This window comes from Zootoca vivipara, chromosome 2 (assembly GCF_963506605.1).
Source record: "Zootoca vivipara chromosome 2, rZooViv1.1, whole genome shotgun sequence".
In the NCBI taxonomy this organism is placed as follows: Eukaryota; Metazoa; Chordata; class Lepidosauria; order Squamata; family Lacertidae; genus Zootoca; species Zootoca vivipara.
In genome coordinates this window covers 117874649-117891285 of record NC_083277.1, presented here as the reverse complement: position 1 = coordinate 117891285, position 16637 = coordinate 117874649, and the positions used below count along the sequence as shown (strand labels likewise).

The 16637-nt window shown below is 45.6% G+C and overlaps 1 protein-coding gene across 1 annotated transcript; it reads left to right on the top strand.

The window, feature by feature from the left end:
• The first annotated feature begins 11752 nt into the window (after positions 1 to 11752).
• LOC118081519 (microtubule-associated proteins 1A/1B light chain 3A-like) lies at positions 11753 to 16025 on the top strand. The gene is made up of 5 exons (XM_035108010.1): positions 11753 to 11804; positions 12174 to 12229; positions 12974 to 13080; positions 13246 to 13400; positions 15985 to 16025. Exons 1-5 carry the CDS (start codon positions 11753 to 11755, stop codon positions 16023 to 16025), a joined length of 411 nt encoding a protein of 136 aa, XP_034963901.1.
• The last annotated feature ends 612 nt before the right edge of the window (positions 16026 to 16637 follow it).

The window sequence follows — 16637 nt, the reverse complement described above, 5'->3', positions numbered from 1 at the left end:
ATTGCATTTCACTGATTCATAACTGTAAGACAAATCAAGCATAGGAGAGATGGGGGGGGGAGGATAACTCAAAATATTCGAAGTTGGCTCCCTGCCACCAAATAGCTAGGCCAGTGGTTCCCAACAGGTGGGGGTCCGCGAGCTATGCCAGAGGGGTCCACAAGATGCTATTAGAATAAAAAATATATTAAATATATTTCGTATGATAAAAGATTTTTTGTTTTGGCCGCTTCCTGCATGAGCAGAGTCTAGCGCAAAACTAGAATTAGATAGAGGCAGTAGTTCTGCTGTATGCCGTTAGGTGATGCTTTACAAACACTACTGTTTTGCAAAGAGGCAGCACGCGCATTCTACTAACGCTCACCTCCCCAAGATGCTTTGCGCGCGTCGGCTTCATTTGTGCGCTACTGCGCAGGTACCCTGTCTTCTCCATTCCCCTCCCTCCTCCCTGGCGCTCACTGCCTCTTTAACTCATCTCATTAAGAACTGAAAATTAAAACTAACTGTATACTGATGGAGTACTCTGTTGTAACTGTAAAAAACGTATAAATATAAAATATAAAAAGACTCTTAATTTGGCTCTCACTTTTTAATTTTAGGATTAGGAATCAATGGGGGTCCTTGTCGCAATAGCGGCTCGATGAGGGGTTCTCGAGAAAATTTTGTTGGGAACCCCTGAGCTAGGCATATCCCTTCCTTCATGCTCCTCACTGTGGTAATGCTGCATCAAGGCTGTGCTGTTCTCCGACCAGAGGACTGGAAGGAGCCAAGTCCACAAATCCATCAGCTGTGGTTTATAGGCAGGCAAGTGAGTCAATAACAAGTTGTGAGAGCAAATCTATTAGTAAATGTGCATGGAGAATTGGCCTCTTAAGCTTCCAGAAGAGGAGGCTGAAGCAGAAAGAGGAAATGGATTTTCCCCCATCCTCACAAGCCTGCCGTGATGTAAGATGCGAGGAACACTTTGTGGCAAGGGGACAAGCCCGAGAGGGTTTAAGGATGCCTGCAGAGTATCGCTGTTTTGTGGAAGGGATTCAGGTGCATGCTGGAACTTTAGCTTTGTGCAGTCAAAGTGGTATTGAGGAGATCTGCTGCCCCAGAATGACAAAGCCACTTTTTTTTTTAAAGGACTTTCTGTTGTTTGGAAAGTGATGAGGAATTGCATTGACTAGGATGCATTGACCCTACAATCAAATTGGGATGAATTCTCATCGCCCTATAACTGCCCCATAAACAAGTCAGAACGAATGCTTAATAAAGGCAGGACATGGTCAAACCACTGCAAAAGCTTTGTGCAAGCAAATCAGGATGAATGCTCAATAAACAGGTTGTCTGGAGGAGCCCTACGCTACAGGAAATAAGATCAGGGTGAAGAAGTGTCAAGGAGGAAGACACCCTCTATTACAAGGCAAAAGGACTTCAAAACTACATGGAGTGAATTGCTTCCCTTGGATTTTATTAAGAATAAGTTGGATCAACATTCTCTCCAGCTTGCTGTTAGGCATAATTGACAGTTGAAGCTAAAACCAAGCCAAAGGCTCTGGGACTTTTATTTATTTCACTGGCAACATTTCCATCCCATCATTTCTAAAAATAGCTCAGGGTTGTGTTTTTAAGCCTTATATGCCATACATTACCTTGTGCTGCTTCAGGCGGCACCAAGAGGGAAGGCTAGATGCAGACTGGAACATGAGGTAGTGGTTAGATCGGGATAGAGAACTGTGTGTCTAATTAGGGACTTGTCTATTAACTCCATAGAATCATAGAGTTGGAAGAGACCACAAGGGCGATCCAGTCCAACCCCCTGCCAAGCAGGAAACACCATCAAATCATTCCTGACAGATAGCTGTCAAGCCTCTGCTTAAAGACCTCCAAAGAAGGAGACTCCACCACACTCCTTGGCAGCAAATTCCACTGTCGAACAGCTCTTACTGTCAGGAAGTTCTTCCTAATGTTTAGGTGGAATCTTCTTTCTTGTAGTTTGAATCCATTGCTCTGTGTCCGCTTCTCTGGAGCAGCAGAAAACAACCTTTCTCCCTCCTCTATATGACATCCTTTGATATATTTGAACATGGCTATCATATCTCCCCTTAACCTTCTCTTCTCCAGGCTAAACATGCCCAGCTCCCTAAGCCATTCCTCATAAGGCATCGTTTCCAGGCCTTTGACCATTTTGGTTGCCCTCTTCTGGACATGTTCCAGCTTGTCAGTATCCTTCTTGAACTGTGGTGCCCAGAACTGGACACAGTACTCCAGGTGAGGTCTGACCAGAGCAAAATACAGTGGTACTATTACTTCCCTCGATCTAGATGCTATACTCCTATTGATGCAGCCCAGAATTGCATTGGCTTTTTTAGCTGCTGCATCACACTGTTGACTCATGTCAAGTTTGTGGTCTACCAAGACTCCTAGATCCTTTTCACATGTACTGCTCTCAAGCCAGGTGTCACCCATCCTGTATTCATGCCTTTCATTATTTATTTATTTTTGCCCAAGTGTAGTACTTTACATTTCTCCTTGTTAAAATTCATCTTGTTTGCTTTGGCCCAGTTGTCTAATCTGAAGTGTGATTGTGTCCTCTGGGGTATTAGCCACCCCTCCCAATTTGGTGTCATCTGCAAACTTGATCAGGATGCCCTCAAGCCCATCATCCAAGTCATGGATAAAGATGTTGAATAAGACTGGGCCCAAGACAGAACCCTGTGGCACCCCACTAGTCACTTCTCTCCAGGGTGAAGGGGAGCCATTGATGAGCACCCTTTGGGTTCGGTCAGTCAGCCAGTTACAAATCCACTGAATGGTAGCATTGTCTAGCCTGCATTTTACCAGCTTCTTTACAAGAATATCATGGGGCATCTTGTCAAAGGCCTTGCTGAAATCAAGATAGGCTACATCCACAGCGTTCCCTTCATCTACCAGGCTTCTAATTCTGTCAAAAAATGAGATCAGATTAGTCTGACATGACTTATTTTTCAGAAACCCATGCTGACTTTTAGTGATCACAGCGTTCCTTTCTAGGTGCTCACAGACTGTTTGCTTAATGATCTGCTCTAGAATCTTTCCTGGTATTGATGTCAGGATGACTAGGTGGTAATTCTTTGGGTCCTCTCTTTCCCCCTTTTTGAAAATAGGGACAACATTTGCCCTTTTCTAGTCTGCTGGGACTTCGTCTGTTCTCCATGAATTCTCAAAGATTACTGCCAGTGGTTCTGAAATCACCTCTGCCAGTTCTTTTAATACTCTTGGATATAGTTCATCTGGCCCTGGAGACTTGAATACATCTAAACTAGCCAAGTATTCTTGTACTACCTCCTTACTTGTTCTGGGCTGTGTTTCCCCTGCTGAATCATCTGCTCCATATTCTTCAGGTCGGGCATTGTTTTCTTTTTTGGAGAAGACTGAGGCAAAGAAGGCATTGAGGAGTTCTGCCCTTTCTCTGTCCCCTGTTCGCATTTCACCATCTTCTCCTCTAAGTGACCCCACTGTTTCCTTGTTCTCCAGTAACAAGCTGATTTATTTCAGTGGAAGGAATTTGATGTCACAATCTTCTGATCATTCTCCCAACACCAACACCCCGAACCAGTTGGGGGGGGGCACAGGCCAAAGAGAAAGCCCCATTGGAGGAACAGAAGTCCTTGTGCAAGGTTTCTGCTAATGGGACCAGTTAGTTGAATCCAGCCCAGTGTGTCCACTCTGATTATGACTAACATTGCATACCACCCTTTGTGTCTCTCAGCAGCCTACAATCCAACGTGTCCTGCAAAAACACTGGTTCTCTCAACAAACCCAGCTACTACCATGTCCCAGAATGGAAACATACAGTTTCTGAAAAGGGTTTTCCCAATAGCCCAATTCACGCATTACTCATATGTAGGACTTAGCCATGTTGACAGCAGAGCAGGGTCACCCTTTTCACCCCACCCCAATGTCACGACTCCACCCTGAAACAACCACATCCTGTGCACAGAGGTCTACAGAGAAATTCCAGCACTCGAGCACCTCCTTCAATGTAGGAACTTCATACATTTGAAACAGCTGGGAAACTGGGTGCCCCTACACTAGGGGTAGGGAACCTCTGCCCCACCCCAGATGTTGCAAGACTCCAGCTCACATCATTCCTGGCCAACCTGATAAGAGATTATGGGAGTTGTTTGAGCAGAATCTCTCTGCAATCGGCCACAAGCAAGACACTGTTGCAGGAAGGAGCAACAGCATCCAAGGCAATAGGGCTAAATGCAGGACTGCCACACCTCCTCACACAGTGCCCCCATGGATTCCACTGGCAAAGAAATGGCACTGGCAGGGCAGGGCAGCACTTCCCATTTCACTTCAAGCAGCAAAATGGGGTGCACACACACACACACACACACACACACACACACACACACACACCAATGGAAAGCCTGGCCCTGCTCTGCTGTCCACGTGGCCACGCTGCACATGAATGCAAGTATCACATAAATGGGGCTAATGACACAAGTTCAAGTCTCTGGAGAATCTCAGGTTGCTCCAGCCAGCCAGTCTTACCCAGCCTTGAATTGAAGTTGGGTGGAAAATCCTCAGATCAATAATGCTCAGGAAAGGGGGAAGTTTGTTAGCATAATGGGCCCTCATTTGTTTTCCAAAAGGCCACTTGTCTTGTGAACTTGCAGCGGGTGAATTATATCTGTGGCATTTGAATGAAGAGGTTTCTGAGGAGGTTTATGGAGCCTGCTTTGACATCAGCTCCTCAATGAATCACAAGACCGAAAGGAAAAGAATTCAAATGTCAGGATAACAGTGGTTTACAGTTAGCCTTGGAGACGGGTCCTAGCTCAGGTTACCACCTTTGGTATTTCCTGTGACATCAGCCGGGGGGGGGGGGGGACTCAGGATGAAAAGTGGTTTGGTCTAGGAAGTAGCCTCAGTATAAGCAGACAGTTCCCTCATTCACTCCAGAAGCTCCCAGTTAAAGGGATCAGACTGTTATAGGGAAGGCCTCTACCTGGGACCCTAGAGACCTCCTCCCCATCAGAGTAGACAATGCAGAGCTAGATTGGAAAATAGTATAAACTGGAATAAGGCTTGCTCCTATTTGGGTCTCTAGTTCAGCCTCCCCCAATCTGGTTCCCTTTGGATATTTTAGACTACAACTCCCATCATTCCTGACCATTGGCCATGCTCACTGGGGCTGAAAGGAGCTGGAGTCCAGCGACGTCTGGATGTTATGCATAAAGTTGGGAAGTTGGGGAAGGTTGCTTTGCTTCACGGCGCCAGGTACCTTATTAACCCATGTTGTATTTTCCAGATTTTTGTTAGACTCTGATTCCCATCAGTCTCAGCCAGCAAGGGTCAATGGTTAAGGGTGATGAAAGTCAGGAGAGCACTGCATTCACAACTCCTGTCTTACCATTTGGGGCGGGGGGGGAGAATGACAGATGAGCCACTTTAAGTCTATAGGGTAGACATGTGCAAAGGCTCTTGGGAAGCCCAGACTCAATTTCCCCTATAATTTGGGTGGGAGTTTCTTCCTAGAGAATCTCCTGCTTTGCATAAGCTTGTGCTTAGATTTCCCTGCATCAGGGGAGATGTCCCTGCCTGGCATCATATTGGCACAGCAATATCCACAGAAGATGTTCCATTTAATTCAATTCATCACAGCAGCGGAGACATAATCAGTGATTCATCATTCATGCGATATTTATGTGTTGCCCACTGGGATTTCATTTCTCATAACAAAATATGGGTAAACTTCTAAACTATGAAGAATTATGAAGAGGCGGCAACTTTAGGCAGTTTAATGATGAAAAAAGAGTGTGCCCTTCTTGCTTCCAGATTTGCAGCTTGATCTTACGCGTGTTCACACAGAACTACATTCTACTGGTTTCAATGGGATTCAATAGTCAGAAAAGCAAAGGGCACTGGACTGCCTGGGTACTGGGTACTGATGGTGACCAGAGTTTAAATCCTCTGGTGAGCAGAGTTCAAATCCTCACTCAGCCACAAAGTGTCCTAGATGACCTTGAGCCACTCACTATCTTTCAGCCTACCCTATGCCTTTTGTGAGGATAAAAGTAAGGGACTCATATACACTGCTCAGAGTATGGTAGAAATGCAATAAACTAAAAATAACCCCTTGTTTAAATGGAGACAGACTGTCATTCCAACTTCTGTATTTTTTCTGCAAGGTGGGGAATCTCTCTCATTGGTTGAGGCTCTCTCCCTCCCATCCTGGTTTGGTACCTAGTCAGTCCAGATGCAAACATCTACTTTACAAATAGAAAGATAAAACTTACTAGCCATGTTGTGCTCCCCTTGCAAATTTATATCTATAAAAGACTAGCAGTCTCATACCTGGCATCACTCAGGAATTCTAAGAAACCAAATAAAATCGGTGCAGTTTTGAAAGATTCAGTCTGCCATCCTAATTAAAAATGGCATTACTTTGTATCTAGGTAAAGGGGCCCCTGACCATCAGGTCCAATCGTGTCTGACTCTGGGGTTGCGGCGCTCATCTCGCTCTATAGGCCGAGGGAGCCGGCGTTTGTCCACAGACAGCTTCCGGGTAATGTGGCCAGCATGACAAAGCTGCTTCTGGTGAACCAGAGCAGCGCATGGAAACACCATTTACCTTCCCACATTTATCTACTTGCACTTTTGATGTGCTTTTGAACTGCTAGGTGGGCAGGAGCTGGGACCGAGCAACGGGAGCTCACCCCATTGCAGGGATTCGAACCGCCGACCTTCTGATCAGCAAGCCCTAGACTCTGTGGTTTAACCCACAGCATCACCTGGGTCCCTAGCCACTTTGTATCTAGATAGACTAAAAAAAAACCCTGCTCCTTGATCTCAGGAAACACCATGCAAAATTGAGTTACAATATCTTAAGAGGTGCCTAGATTTATAAAGAACAGACAGACCAACAACTTTCCAAAATACATAGTAGGAGTGGAAGAAGTAGATATGTAAGTAAAAACTCTTTAAAAGAGCCTTTTGACTCCATCCTAGTGGGTACTGCCCATCCTTTCATGGATTTGCAAAACAAACATACAGGTACATTCGCTTTGGAGAACAAGCTGTTTCACAGGAGAAGAGCAACACACCTCCCCATCTCCACTTCATCTCAGAGCAACTCTGAATCTTTTATTTCCCAATACTTTTTTTTTGTTTTGTTATCAAATCTGTTAATGAGCTTGTGCTGTTGCTGTAGCAACCACACTCGCTCTTGCTATCATCTCCTCCTTCCACCTTCCACCCAATTTTCTTTGCATTGATTCAAGGGCCTATGAAATGCTGTAGAATACAAAACCCTCATCCACATCTGGGGACCCTTGCGTCGTGTTTCCCCAGCAATCTTCTACCACCCTTGTCTCTGCCACTTAATAACTCTCAGAAATCCTCAAAGGATGCTCAGAAGGGAGAATAGATACGTGGCTCAAGTTTTGCTGTACTCAGATTACAGGGAGACCAAGATTACCCCCCAAACACACTTGCTCTTTTTAGAAGGCTAGGAGGAGGTCTTCATTTTGGCTAAAATTGGGGGGTGTACCATTAGCTACAGGAGAGGTGGGAAACCTCAGGTCTGGAGACAGCATACAGCCCTCTTAACTTCTCACTATGACCCTCTAGGTTCTCCCCAAGTCACACCTTTTTGTACCCCCCTTGAGCATTTTTACCTACCGTAATTGAAATGTCTCCTAGAACTTTGGTCATGCTTCTTCCTTGTCTGGATGGAGGATGAATGAATCAGTTTATTTCAGCCGCTGGCCAGAGTGGGATGGTGGACAGAAAAGGGTATGTGAAGATGTGTAGGAACTAGTCTACTATACAACAGTAAAATTTACCTCCACCCACTTTTGCCTCTGGTCCCACCTGCCACTGCCATGTGGCCCCTGGAAGGTTGCACAGAACGAAATGTGTCCCTCAGGTTAAAAAGGTTCCCCACCCCATGAGGTTGTGGATTTCATTAGGTCCTTCCTTCCTCCTCATAATTCAAGCATTGCTGTGTGTTAGGAACTTGAGAAAACTATTAGGCATTTGGGGGTGTTTGGACAGAGCATGTGCAGGCAGGAGAAAAACCAATGCAGCTGTGGGTTGGGTGCAATCCTGTACCATGAGCAGTACATTGCACTGATGCAGCCTACTACAATCTAGTACCCATCACTTGTTTCAGACTACAACTCCTATAATTCTTAACCATTGGCCATGCTGGTTGGGGCTGATGGAAGTTGTCCAAATCATCTGGTGGGCACCAGGTTGGGGAAGGTTACATTGATAAAACATGAGTGATCACCCAACATCTAACCCATTTGCCCAGTGGAAAGACCCATTTCATGGCCAGTCAGGTTGGAACAGGAGCAGGAAGTCCCACCTGATCTCTGTTAGCCCTGGCTACATTGGAAGACAGATACTTTGCACTGGTTGTAGGATTGAACTGCATGGCTTTGGGGCTGTGGGGTCTTGCAAGGGTCTACTATGTCTCCTATACTATTTAACACCTATATTAACATCTATGGGAGCTGTCATTCAGTGGCTTGGAGCGCAGTGTCATCAGTATGCTGATGATATGCAGCCGTATCTCTCCCCTCCATTTGAATCAGGGGAGGCCGTGAAGGGGTTGAACTGGCACCTGGAAGCAATGCTGGGCTGAATGAGTTCCAGTTAACTGAGGCTGAATCCTGATGAGATGGAGGTGCTGTGGGTGGGAGGCATAGCTGTCAACTGTCCCCCCTTTTTAAGGGAAATTCCCTTATTCCGAATAGGATTCCTCATGAGAAAAGGGGGAAGTTGACAGCTATGGTGGGAGTTACAGGTAGGTAGCCGTGTTGGTCTGACGTAGTCAAAACAAAATTTAAAAAATCCTTCCAGTAGCACCTTAGAGACCAACTAAGTTTGTCATAGGTACGAGCTTTCGTGTGCATGCACACTTCTTCAGATATCTTCAGATGCATGCACACAAAAGCTCATACCAATGACAAACTTAGTTGGTCTCTAAGGTGCTACTGGAAGGATTTTTTAAATTTTGTTTTAGCTATGGTAGGAGGTTCCTTACTCCAGGAACTAGGTGGATGGCTCCACTGAAGGAACAAGTTTGCAACCTGGAGCTATTAGATCTTTAAAGCACATTCAAGGCACATTGGCCCAAATTCACCATTCTGTGACGGCCAGCAGAAGAAATCCAATGCATTAGTTGTGCTCGCAGGAGTTTGTTGTGCAACAGGAAGTATCAGGTCTATCCTGTAGTGGCTTTTGGGGGGATTTTTTAAATTGGCTTTTAGTCCAGACAGGAAATATAAGTTAGGATCCAGTGGGGAAGTACTTGAAGCATTACTAGGTTGAGGGCTGTATTGGCTTTGTGGGTCTCCAGAGATGCCCTTTAGGCTTGGCAGGCACACCAGGGTAAGTGCTGAGCTGGTTGGGCCATGGCACACTTGTCAGGTCCGCAGACCCAAGGATCTCGTGGCGAGGAGGAAGAATTCCTTCCAATTCTTTGCAGTGTGGCCACAGGTAACACCTGGCTGTAAGTGTGCCCAGGAATGGGGAGGGATCTGATTTCTCTCACCTTAGGGAACTTTCCTGCCCAGACCATATTTTGATTCAGCTAATTATGTTTCCTTGGCTGTTTGCAGATCCTCTTTATTGTTTATTTTTTATATCTGGAATAAATTTAACCAGTTTTCACCACAGATTAGTTTCCAGAGTGTGGTGGCAAATTAAAGGAGTAAGACCCACTGAATTCAACAGCATTTACTTCCAAGTAAGTATGCACAGGATCATGCCACAAGAGTCTTTAAAATGTGCACAAGCTGTGCTAGGGTAGTCAGATGGAAAATAGGAGAGGGGGCACTCCTGTGCCTTTAAATAGTGGTGCAGAAGAGAAAATTTCAGCAGGTGCATCTTGTCATGGAAGCTACACTGGTAGAAATTACCTCTTTCACAAAAGTGTTAAAGGTGCAGGGGCCTCTGTCCCCCTTAAAAGTTCAGCTGGACCCTGAGTCCAGTTGAGTTGGTTCTCACACGACCATGAAACAGGCCACAACCTTGCTGCCCAACCCTGTGCAAGTTTATTGGGACACATACCTCCTTGTTGCAACTGCATGGCTCTCCGTGTGTGTGTTTGTGTGTGTGTGTGTGTGTGTGTGTGTGTGTGTGTGTGTGTGTGTGTGTGTGTGAATGATGCATTGACTGTGGATAAGGCTTTCGTTGGCTACCAGTCGCAATGGCTATGTTCCACCTCCAGTATGGTATGGCCCTGAGGGCCAGTTGCTGGGAATCACAAGTGGGGAGAGTAAATTTGCACCCAGGTCCTCCTCATGGGCTTCCCACAGGGATCTGCTTAGCCTCTGTGAGAACATGCTGCACTCCTGTGGTACAGTGGGCCAGTGTGTCTGGTTTTTAACCAGGAGGTTGGTGGTTCAAGCCCTCCCAAGGACAGCTGTGGACAAAATATCTGCATTACATGGTGTTGGCCTAGATGACCCTTAGGGTCCCTCCCAACTCTATAGTTCTATGATTCAATGAATGAAAATCGCAAAGGTTGCACTTACTCTTCAATAGTTGCAACCTGCAACCCAAACGCATTCTGCCACCTTCTGGGGCACTAGGTGGGAGCAAGGAACCTGTTGTGTATTGAGTCAAAGGATTTTATATCTGTATTACTATTGTTTGTATTTGCATTAGGGTAAAGTAACTGCCTTTTGGTTCCAGAAGCTACAGCTACTATTGGTTCATTTAAGCTGCTGTATTTGGATCCTCTGTCTTATTGGTTTCCTCCAAAAGGCAGCACTGGGATTGCCTGATATTGTTCCCTCCAAAATGTATCCCTTTCTACCTAGTCCCCCGTCCCTATAAATGTAGCTTTCCTCTCCTCGGAGTTCAGTCTTATTTGCTTTAATAAAGAAGTGTTACTAGAGAACTGTCTCCAGCATATTATGTCAAGAGAGCTGAAATCACAAACCCCACGTCACAACAGAACCTCTGGGCTTCATATACAGTGGTGCCTCGCTTAACGAAATTTCCGCTTAACGAAAGGATTTTTCGAGTGGAGCTTGCCTCGCTAGACGAATTCGTTTTACGAACAATTCGTCTAGCGAATCACGGTTTCCCATAGGAATGCATTGAAATTCAATTAATGCGTTCCTATGAGCAAAAAAAATGCAAATAAAAATCAATGCATTCCTATGGGATTCGCTAGACGAATTTTTCATTATAAGAAAAGACCCGTGGAACGAATTAAATTCGTCTAGCGAGGCACCACTTGTACATTAATTTATTTGCATCCATACACAGTGGATGCAAGATGGGCATGAGAAGCCCCACCCACCAAAATGTAAACTCTGCAGATTCTCCAAAGAGGGAAGAGCTGAAATTTAAAGAAATGTAGCAGACGTATAAGTAATGCATACTAGTGTTGGGGGAGGGGGCGAGAAGCATCTCCAGCATCTTGCCAAAAGGCAAGACAGAGACAGTGTTTTTACCAGAAAACAGGGCTGTCTCCATCCTAAAGGAGGAACTGGCAGGGTTATTGCTCAAGTGTGCACCAATACTCCTTGCACTACTGTAGGCTTCCCCTCTCTTCTGTTTTACTCTACTTTCCTTCCACCAGCAGGTGACAATCATTAGGTCTGAGGGAGGCTCCAGCCCCACCTAGGCTGCTCAGCCTTCTCTTAAATGAAGGCAAGCCAAGGTGATTTCTGTTGAGTTAGTGCTGTAGAGTGGAAGTGGAAAGGGCCGGTGAGGGGGAGAAAGGGGTCTTTTGTGTTTTTAAAGAAAGATGTTGAGGTTCCAGAGTGACGACCGTCCATACAAGCAGAGGAAAAATTTAGGTAAGAGACTGGGGGATGGACTTGAATGATGAGGTGGGAGATATGATTCTGGATTATACATTGGAATTTCTACTAATTTTTCACTTGCATCTTCTACTATTTCCTTTTAAGCTAAATATAACACCCTTCTAGCATTTTCCCAGCATATCTCATTATCTCTGGATTCTCTGTCTTCCCTGTGAATGACACCTGCTTGTCTGTCTTTCCACTGGCAGGTCTTGTTGACTCTTAAACTACCCTATTTCTAACCGGCTTCTCATTCAAGAAGCTCAAAGTGGCATTTAAGTGTTAAATGTGACGGCCTTCCTCTTGGTAGAGCTGAAACTCGTCCTAATGACTTATCTGTCATAATGTCATTTTTATTTTTAGCCTCTCGGATGAAGGAAACAACTGATGTCAGGACGAAGTATCCAAGCAAGATTCCGGTAAATCTCCCTCTTCTACCCAGATTCCAGGGGGTATTCCCTCACAGAGCTATAATTCCCATAGTAGTTTGGTAATAAATCCCTCTTCATAGAGAACTCTAGGAACTGTAGTTTTGAGGGCAATAGCTCTTAACTGCTCCTAACAGCTCTTAACTGCAGCCCCCATACTTCTTTGAGGAAAGCCATGGGTTTCTTAAGTGGTATCACAGGGCTTTAAGTGTGGCCTTGTCTTAACAGAGTGGTACCTCAGGTTAAGTACTTAATTGGTTCTGGAAGTCCATACTTAACCTGAAGCAAACTTTCCCATTGAAAGTAATGGAAAGTGGATTAATCCATTCCAGACGGGTCCGCGGAGTACTTAAATTGAAAGTACTTAACCTGAAGCGTACTTAACCCGAGGTATGTCTGTATATAAAATTCATGAGCTGCTTAGGTTTTCCTGATCACATGAAGCTGTTGAGAAGGCATTATCTGGACTGAGGCTTTGCTAAATCCTCAAAAGCCATTCTAAGACTCTAAGAGCAAAAGAGACTCTGAAAGAGAGATGCAAGCTTGGGGCTCCCACAGTTATTCCACATTTCCATTTATTGAACATAGTACCTTCAATGCTACTCTGAGGAACTTGGAGGAACTTATATATGGTTCCCAAAGAGGCTGCCATTCTTAAACGAGCACACCTGCTTATCCAGCAATGGAGCTCCCATCATGTGCCCTGACATTGTCCAATGCTTTCCTCACACACAGATTATCCTTGAGCGTTACCAGAAGGAGAGGACACTCCCTCCGTTGGGCCGGGTCAAATTCCTGGTTTCAGGGGATCTATCTATGTCTCAGTTTGTCTACAGTCTGAGGTAGGGTAGAGTTTTCACATACTGTGGTAATGTGGGGGGGGGGAGAGAGATGGGAAAGACAATTAATTCCATTTGCACTTAAAGGTACACCTGCTTACCCACCCTGCAGCCAAAATGCAGCCTTCCACTGGCCTTTGGACTGATCCTCTCCCTTCCCCTCCCCAGGGCCCGCCTGTCCCTGACAGCCACTCAAGCCTTCTACCTGCTGGTGGACAACAAGAGCCTGCCCTGCCTGAGCCTGACTGTCTCGGAGGTCTACGCAGCCCACAAAGATGACGACGGCTTCCTCTACATTATCTATGCATCTCAAGATACGTTTGGTGATGTCGGCCCATGAGCCCAATCCGAGGAAGGCCTCTGCAGTCTCCCCCCTCCTCCCTTTCTCTTTGAGGCATAGTTATCACGACATGGATTTTTAAACTGCTTTTGTGTAAGAGTGGCATGGGAGAAGAGTATTCACCATCGGGCAGGCTCTGCTTTATTGTCATTATCCCTGAAGCAACTGAACTACCTTCTATGTTGTATCTGCCTGAAAAGGCGCCCAGGTGACAGGGTGTGTTTAAGGGTCATGTACTTTCTTAACCAACTCTGCAGGGCCATTACTTTAACCCACTGCCAGCTTATTCTTTTAAACTAATTTGTTCCCTCATCTCTTTAGACGAATATAGACATAGATACAAAAAAGAGCACCACTAATATTGCACAGGAAACTATTGTCTGGTTTTCTTTCTTATTTTAAACAAAGCCGATTGGCCTAATGGGGATCTGGAGGGTTCCACGAGTGGAAATTTTAACCGCACAGCTGTTTTTGTTACTTCATCTTTCTTCCCCCTTTTTAAAAAAAGCCTTCTGACAAGACTGCAATAAAGAAATAAATGGGCACAATTACACTCACCTGATCTGAGTATGACTCTTTCTTCCCCACCGGAGAAGCAAGTGGTTATTAAAGACACTGAGTCTTCTCTCTCTCTCTCTTTCGTTTTTCAAAAAAGGAAGTAAAGGTGGCTTGATTCTTGCTCTCCTTGCTAAGCAAGCAGGAAGAATCTGGGCACAAAAGGAGAGGGGCTGAAACAAACACAGCAAAGCTGACCTTCCTCAGAGCCCTTCACTTGGCATAGGGTGGAGAGGGCTTTTGTGACTTGTAACCATGACTACCATGCATTCTCCACCTTATGTCTGCCAAAAATGGGGTGGGGGCAGAGTATTTTGAAGGGCAGTTCCAATCAAATGCTTCTGTGGATATGAATGTATATCCTAGCTGAAACAAAACAAAACAAAAAAAACCTTCCCGTAGCACCTTAGAGACCAACTAAGTTTGTTATTGGTATGAGCTTTCGTGTGCATGCACACTTCTTCAGATATCGAAAGCTCATACCTATGACAAACTTAGTTGGCCTCTAAGGTGCTACTGGAAGGAATTTTTTTTATTTTGTTTAGACTACATCAGACCAACCTTGGTAAAGGTAAAGGGACCCCTGACCATTATGGACGACTCTCTGGGGTTGCGGCGCTCATCTCGCTTTACTGGCCAAGGGAGCCGGCATACAGCTTCCGGGTCATGTGGCCAGCATGACTAAGCCGCTTCTGGCAAACCAGAGCAGCGCATGGAAACACTGTTTACCTTCCCACCGGAGTGGTACCTATTTATCTACTTGCACTTTGACGTGCTTTCGAACTGCTAGGTTGGCAGGAGCTGGGACCGAGCAACAGGAGCTCCTCACCCCGTCGCAGGGATTCAAACCGCCGACCTTCTGATTGGCAAGCCCTAGGCTCTGTGGTTTAGACCACAGCGCCACCCGCGTCCTTACCTACCTATAACTAAATATATCCTAGCATAAAAGAGAGGTGAAAGATTCCCTTAAAAGTATTCTTTCTGTGTATCTTTCCTCCCATATTTTGGTGATGGGATGATGAGGGGTTTTTTGGTCCCTGGGTCCCGTGAGCAAGCCCTTGGAGAGGTCTCTTTCATCTTTGTGGAGCTAGAACAAGACTGACTGAACCTCCAGGTGTCATTGGACTCCAATTCCCATCAGCCCCAGCCAGCATGGCCAGTGGCCAGGGATAATGAGGGCTGTATTCCAGGTGCATCTGGAGGACCCACAGGTTGCCCATCACTGTTCTATAGCATTATGAGCAGTGATGGAGCTCTTATGAGCAGTGATGGAGCAGTGATGGAGACCTGAAGGAGCGTCTCCACCTCCATCATTCTGCCCAGACACTGAGGTCCAGCACCGAGGGCCTTCAGGCGGTTCCCTCGTTGCGAGAAGCCAAGTTGCAGGGAACTAGGCAGAGGGCCTTCTCGGTGGTGGCGCCTGCCCTGTGGAACGCCCTCCCAACAGATGTCAAAGAGGAAAACAACTACCAGACTTTTAGAAGACATCTGAAGGCTTTTCAGGGAGGCTTTTAATGTTTAATAGATTATTGTGTTTTATTTTTCTGTTGGAAGCCGCCCAGAGTGGCTGGGGAGACCCGGCCAGATGGGCGGGGTATAAATAATAAATTATTATTATTATTATTTATTATGGGCAAAATGATTCCATCACAGTTTGTCATTTGCTCAGTGAGGTACAAATCTAGCATTTATAAATTCATTTGGAAATTCTCTGTTACTCAGGTAGCCCCGTCAGTAGAGTAGGAGACTCTTAATCTCAGGGTCGTGGGTTTGAGCCCCACATTGGCAAATGATTACTGCATTGCAGGGGGTTGGACTAGATGACCCTCGTGGCCCCTTTCAACTCTACAATTCTATAATTCTGTGATTCTTTAAGGGGCCGTTTTGAACAAATGAGCCCCAGTAGCCCATGCGAGGACTTCCATTAGCACAATGGGGCTTTCCCTGCTTGCTTCTCCCTGCCCTCCTACCCCAATTGGCTCTGCAGAAGAGTCAGGAGAGGGATAGAAAAGGGGGGATTATTCCATCTGGCAAGCTGAAGTGCTTGCACTGATGGAATGGTTCCCAAGATTTTGAACTAGGTTTCAGTTTAAGTCTATAGGAATATGATAAAGTCCAAGGGCTCGTTATGCAAGGCAGCCATCTCCTCGCCCCCTACTCAGTACCGTTTCTAGTCCTGATCAGAAAGTGTCAGGGGCATAGCAAGAGAGGGGCGTTCCCCCTGGGCAGCGTGCGATCTGGAGGGTGCTATGATGGTTTCACCACCACCACCCGTGCTGGGCACCCCGCCCCCACCTGCCCTCTGCCCCCGGTGGTGGAGCCAGTGGAAAGTGTGTGGACTTTCCTACCCCTGACAGATTCCTTTACCTCTAAGGAAGTTGGGGAAAATGAATTATTTTAAATCCCTCACACCTCCGCATATTGCTGTAACTTTACTAAACTTTATTAAAAACAGGGGCAGAACATCAAATTAATTCATAAACAATCTCAGTTTGATTGTGAAAATGTGACTGTTTGTTGGAATGAAGTCAAGATGTGATATATTCGATAATTATGAATCTGCTGGATTTCACTAACCAATTGACCAATTGTAAGTTGCAGCAGCATCACTCGTTTTGAATGAGGGCAGTAAACGATGCCTTTATTCTGTTAATGCAAGGATTTA

Bases quoted from the DNA above. Each gene is read 5' to 3' on its own strand.
- LOC118081519 (XM_035108010.1), top strand. From the start codon at position 11,753: ATGTTGAGGTTCCAGAGTGACGACCGTCCATACAAGCAGAGGAAAAAT. The intron at 12,230-12,973 runs GTAAATCTCCCT...CCTCACACACAG, and splicing joins AGTATCCAAGCAAGATTCCG to ATTATCCTTGAGCGTTACCA. The intron at 13,081-13,245 runs GTAGGGTAGAGT...TCCCCTCCCCAG, and splicing joins CAGTTTGTCTACAGTCTGAG to GGCCCGCCTGTCCCTGACAG.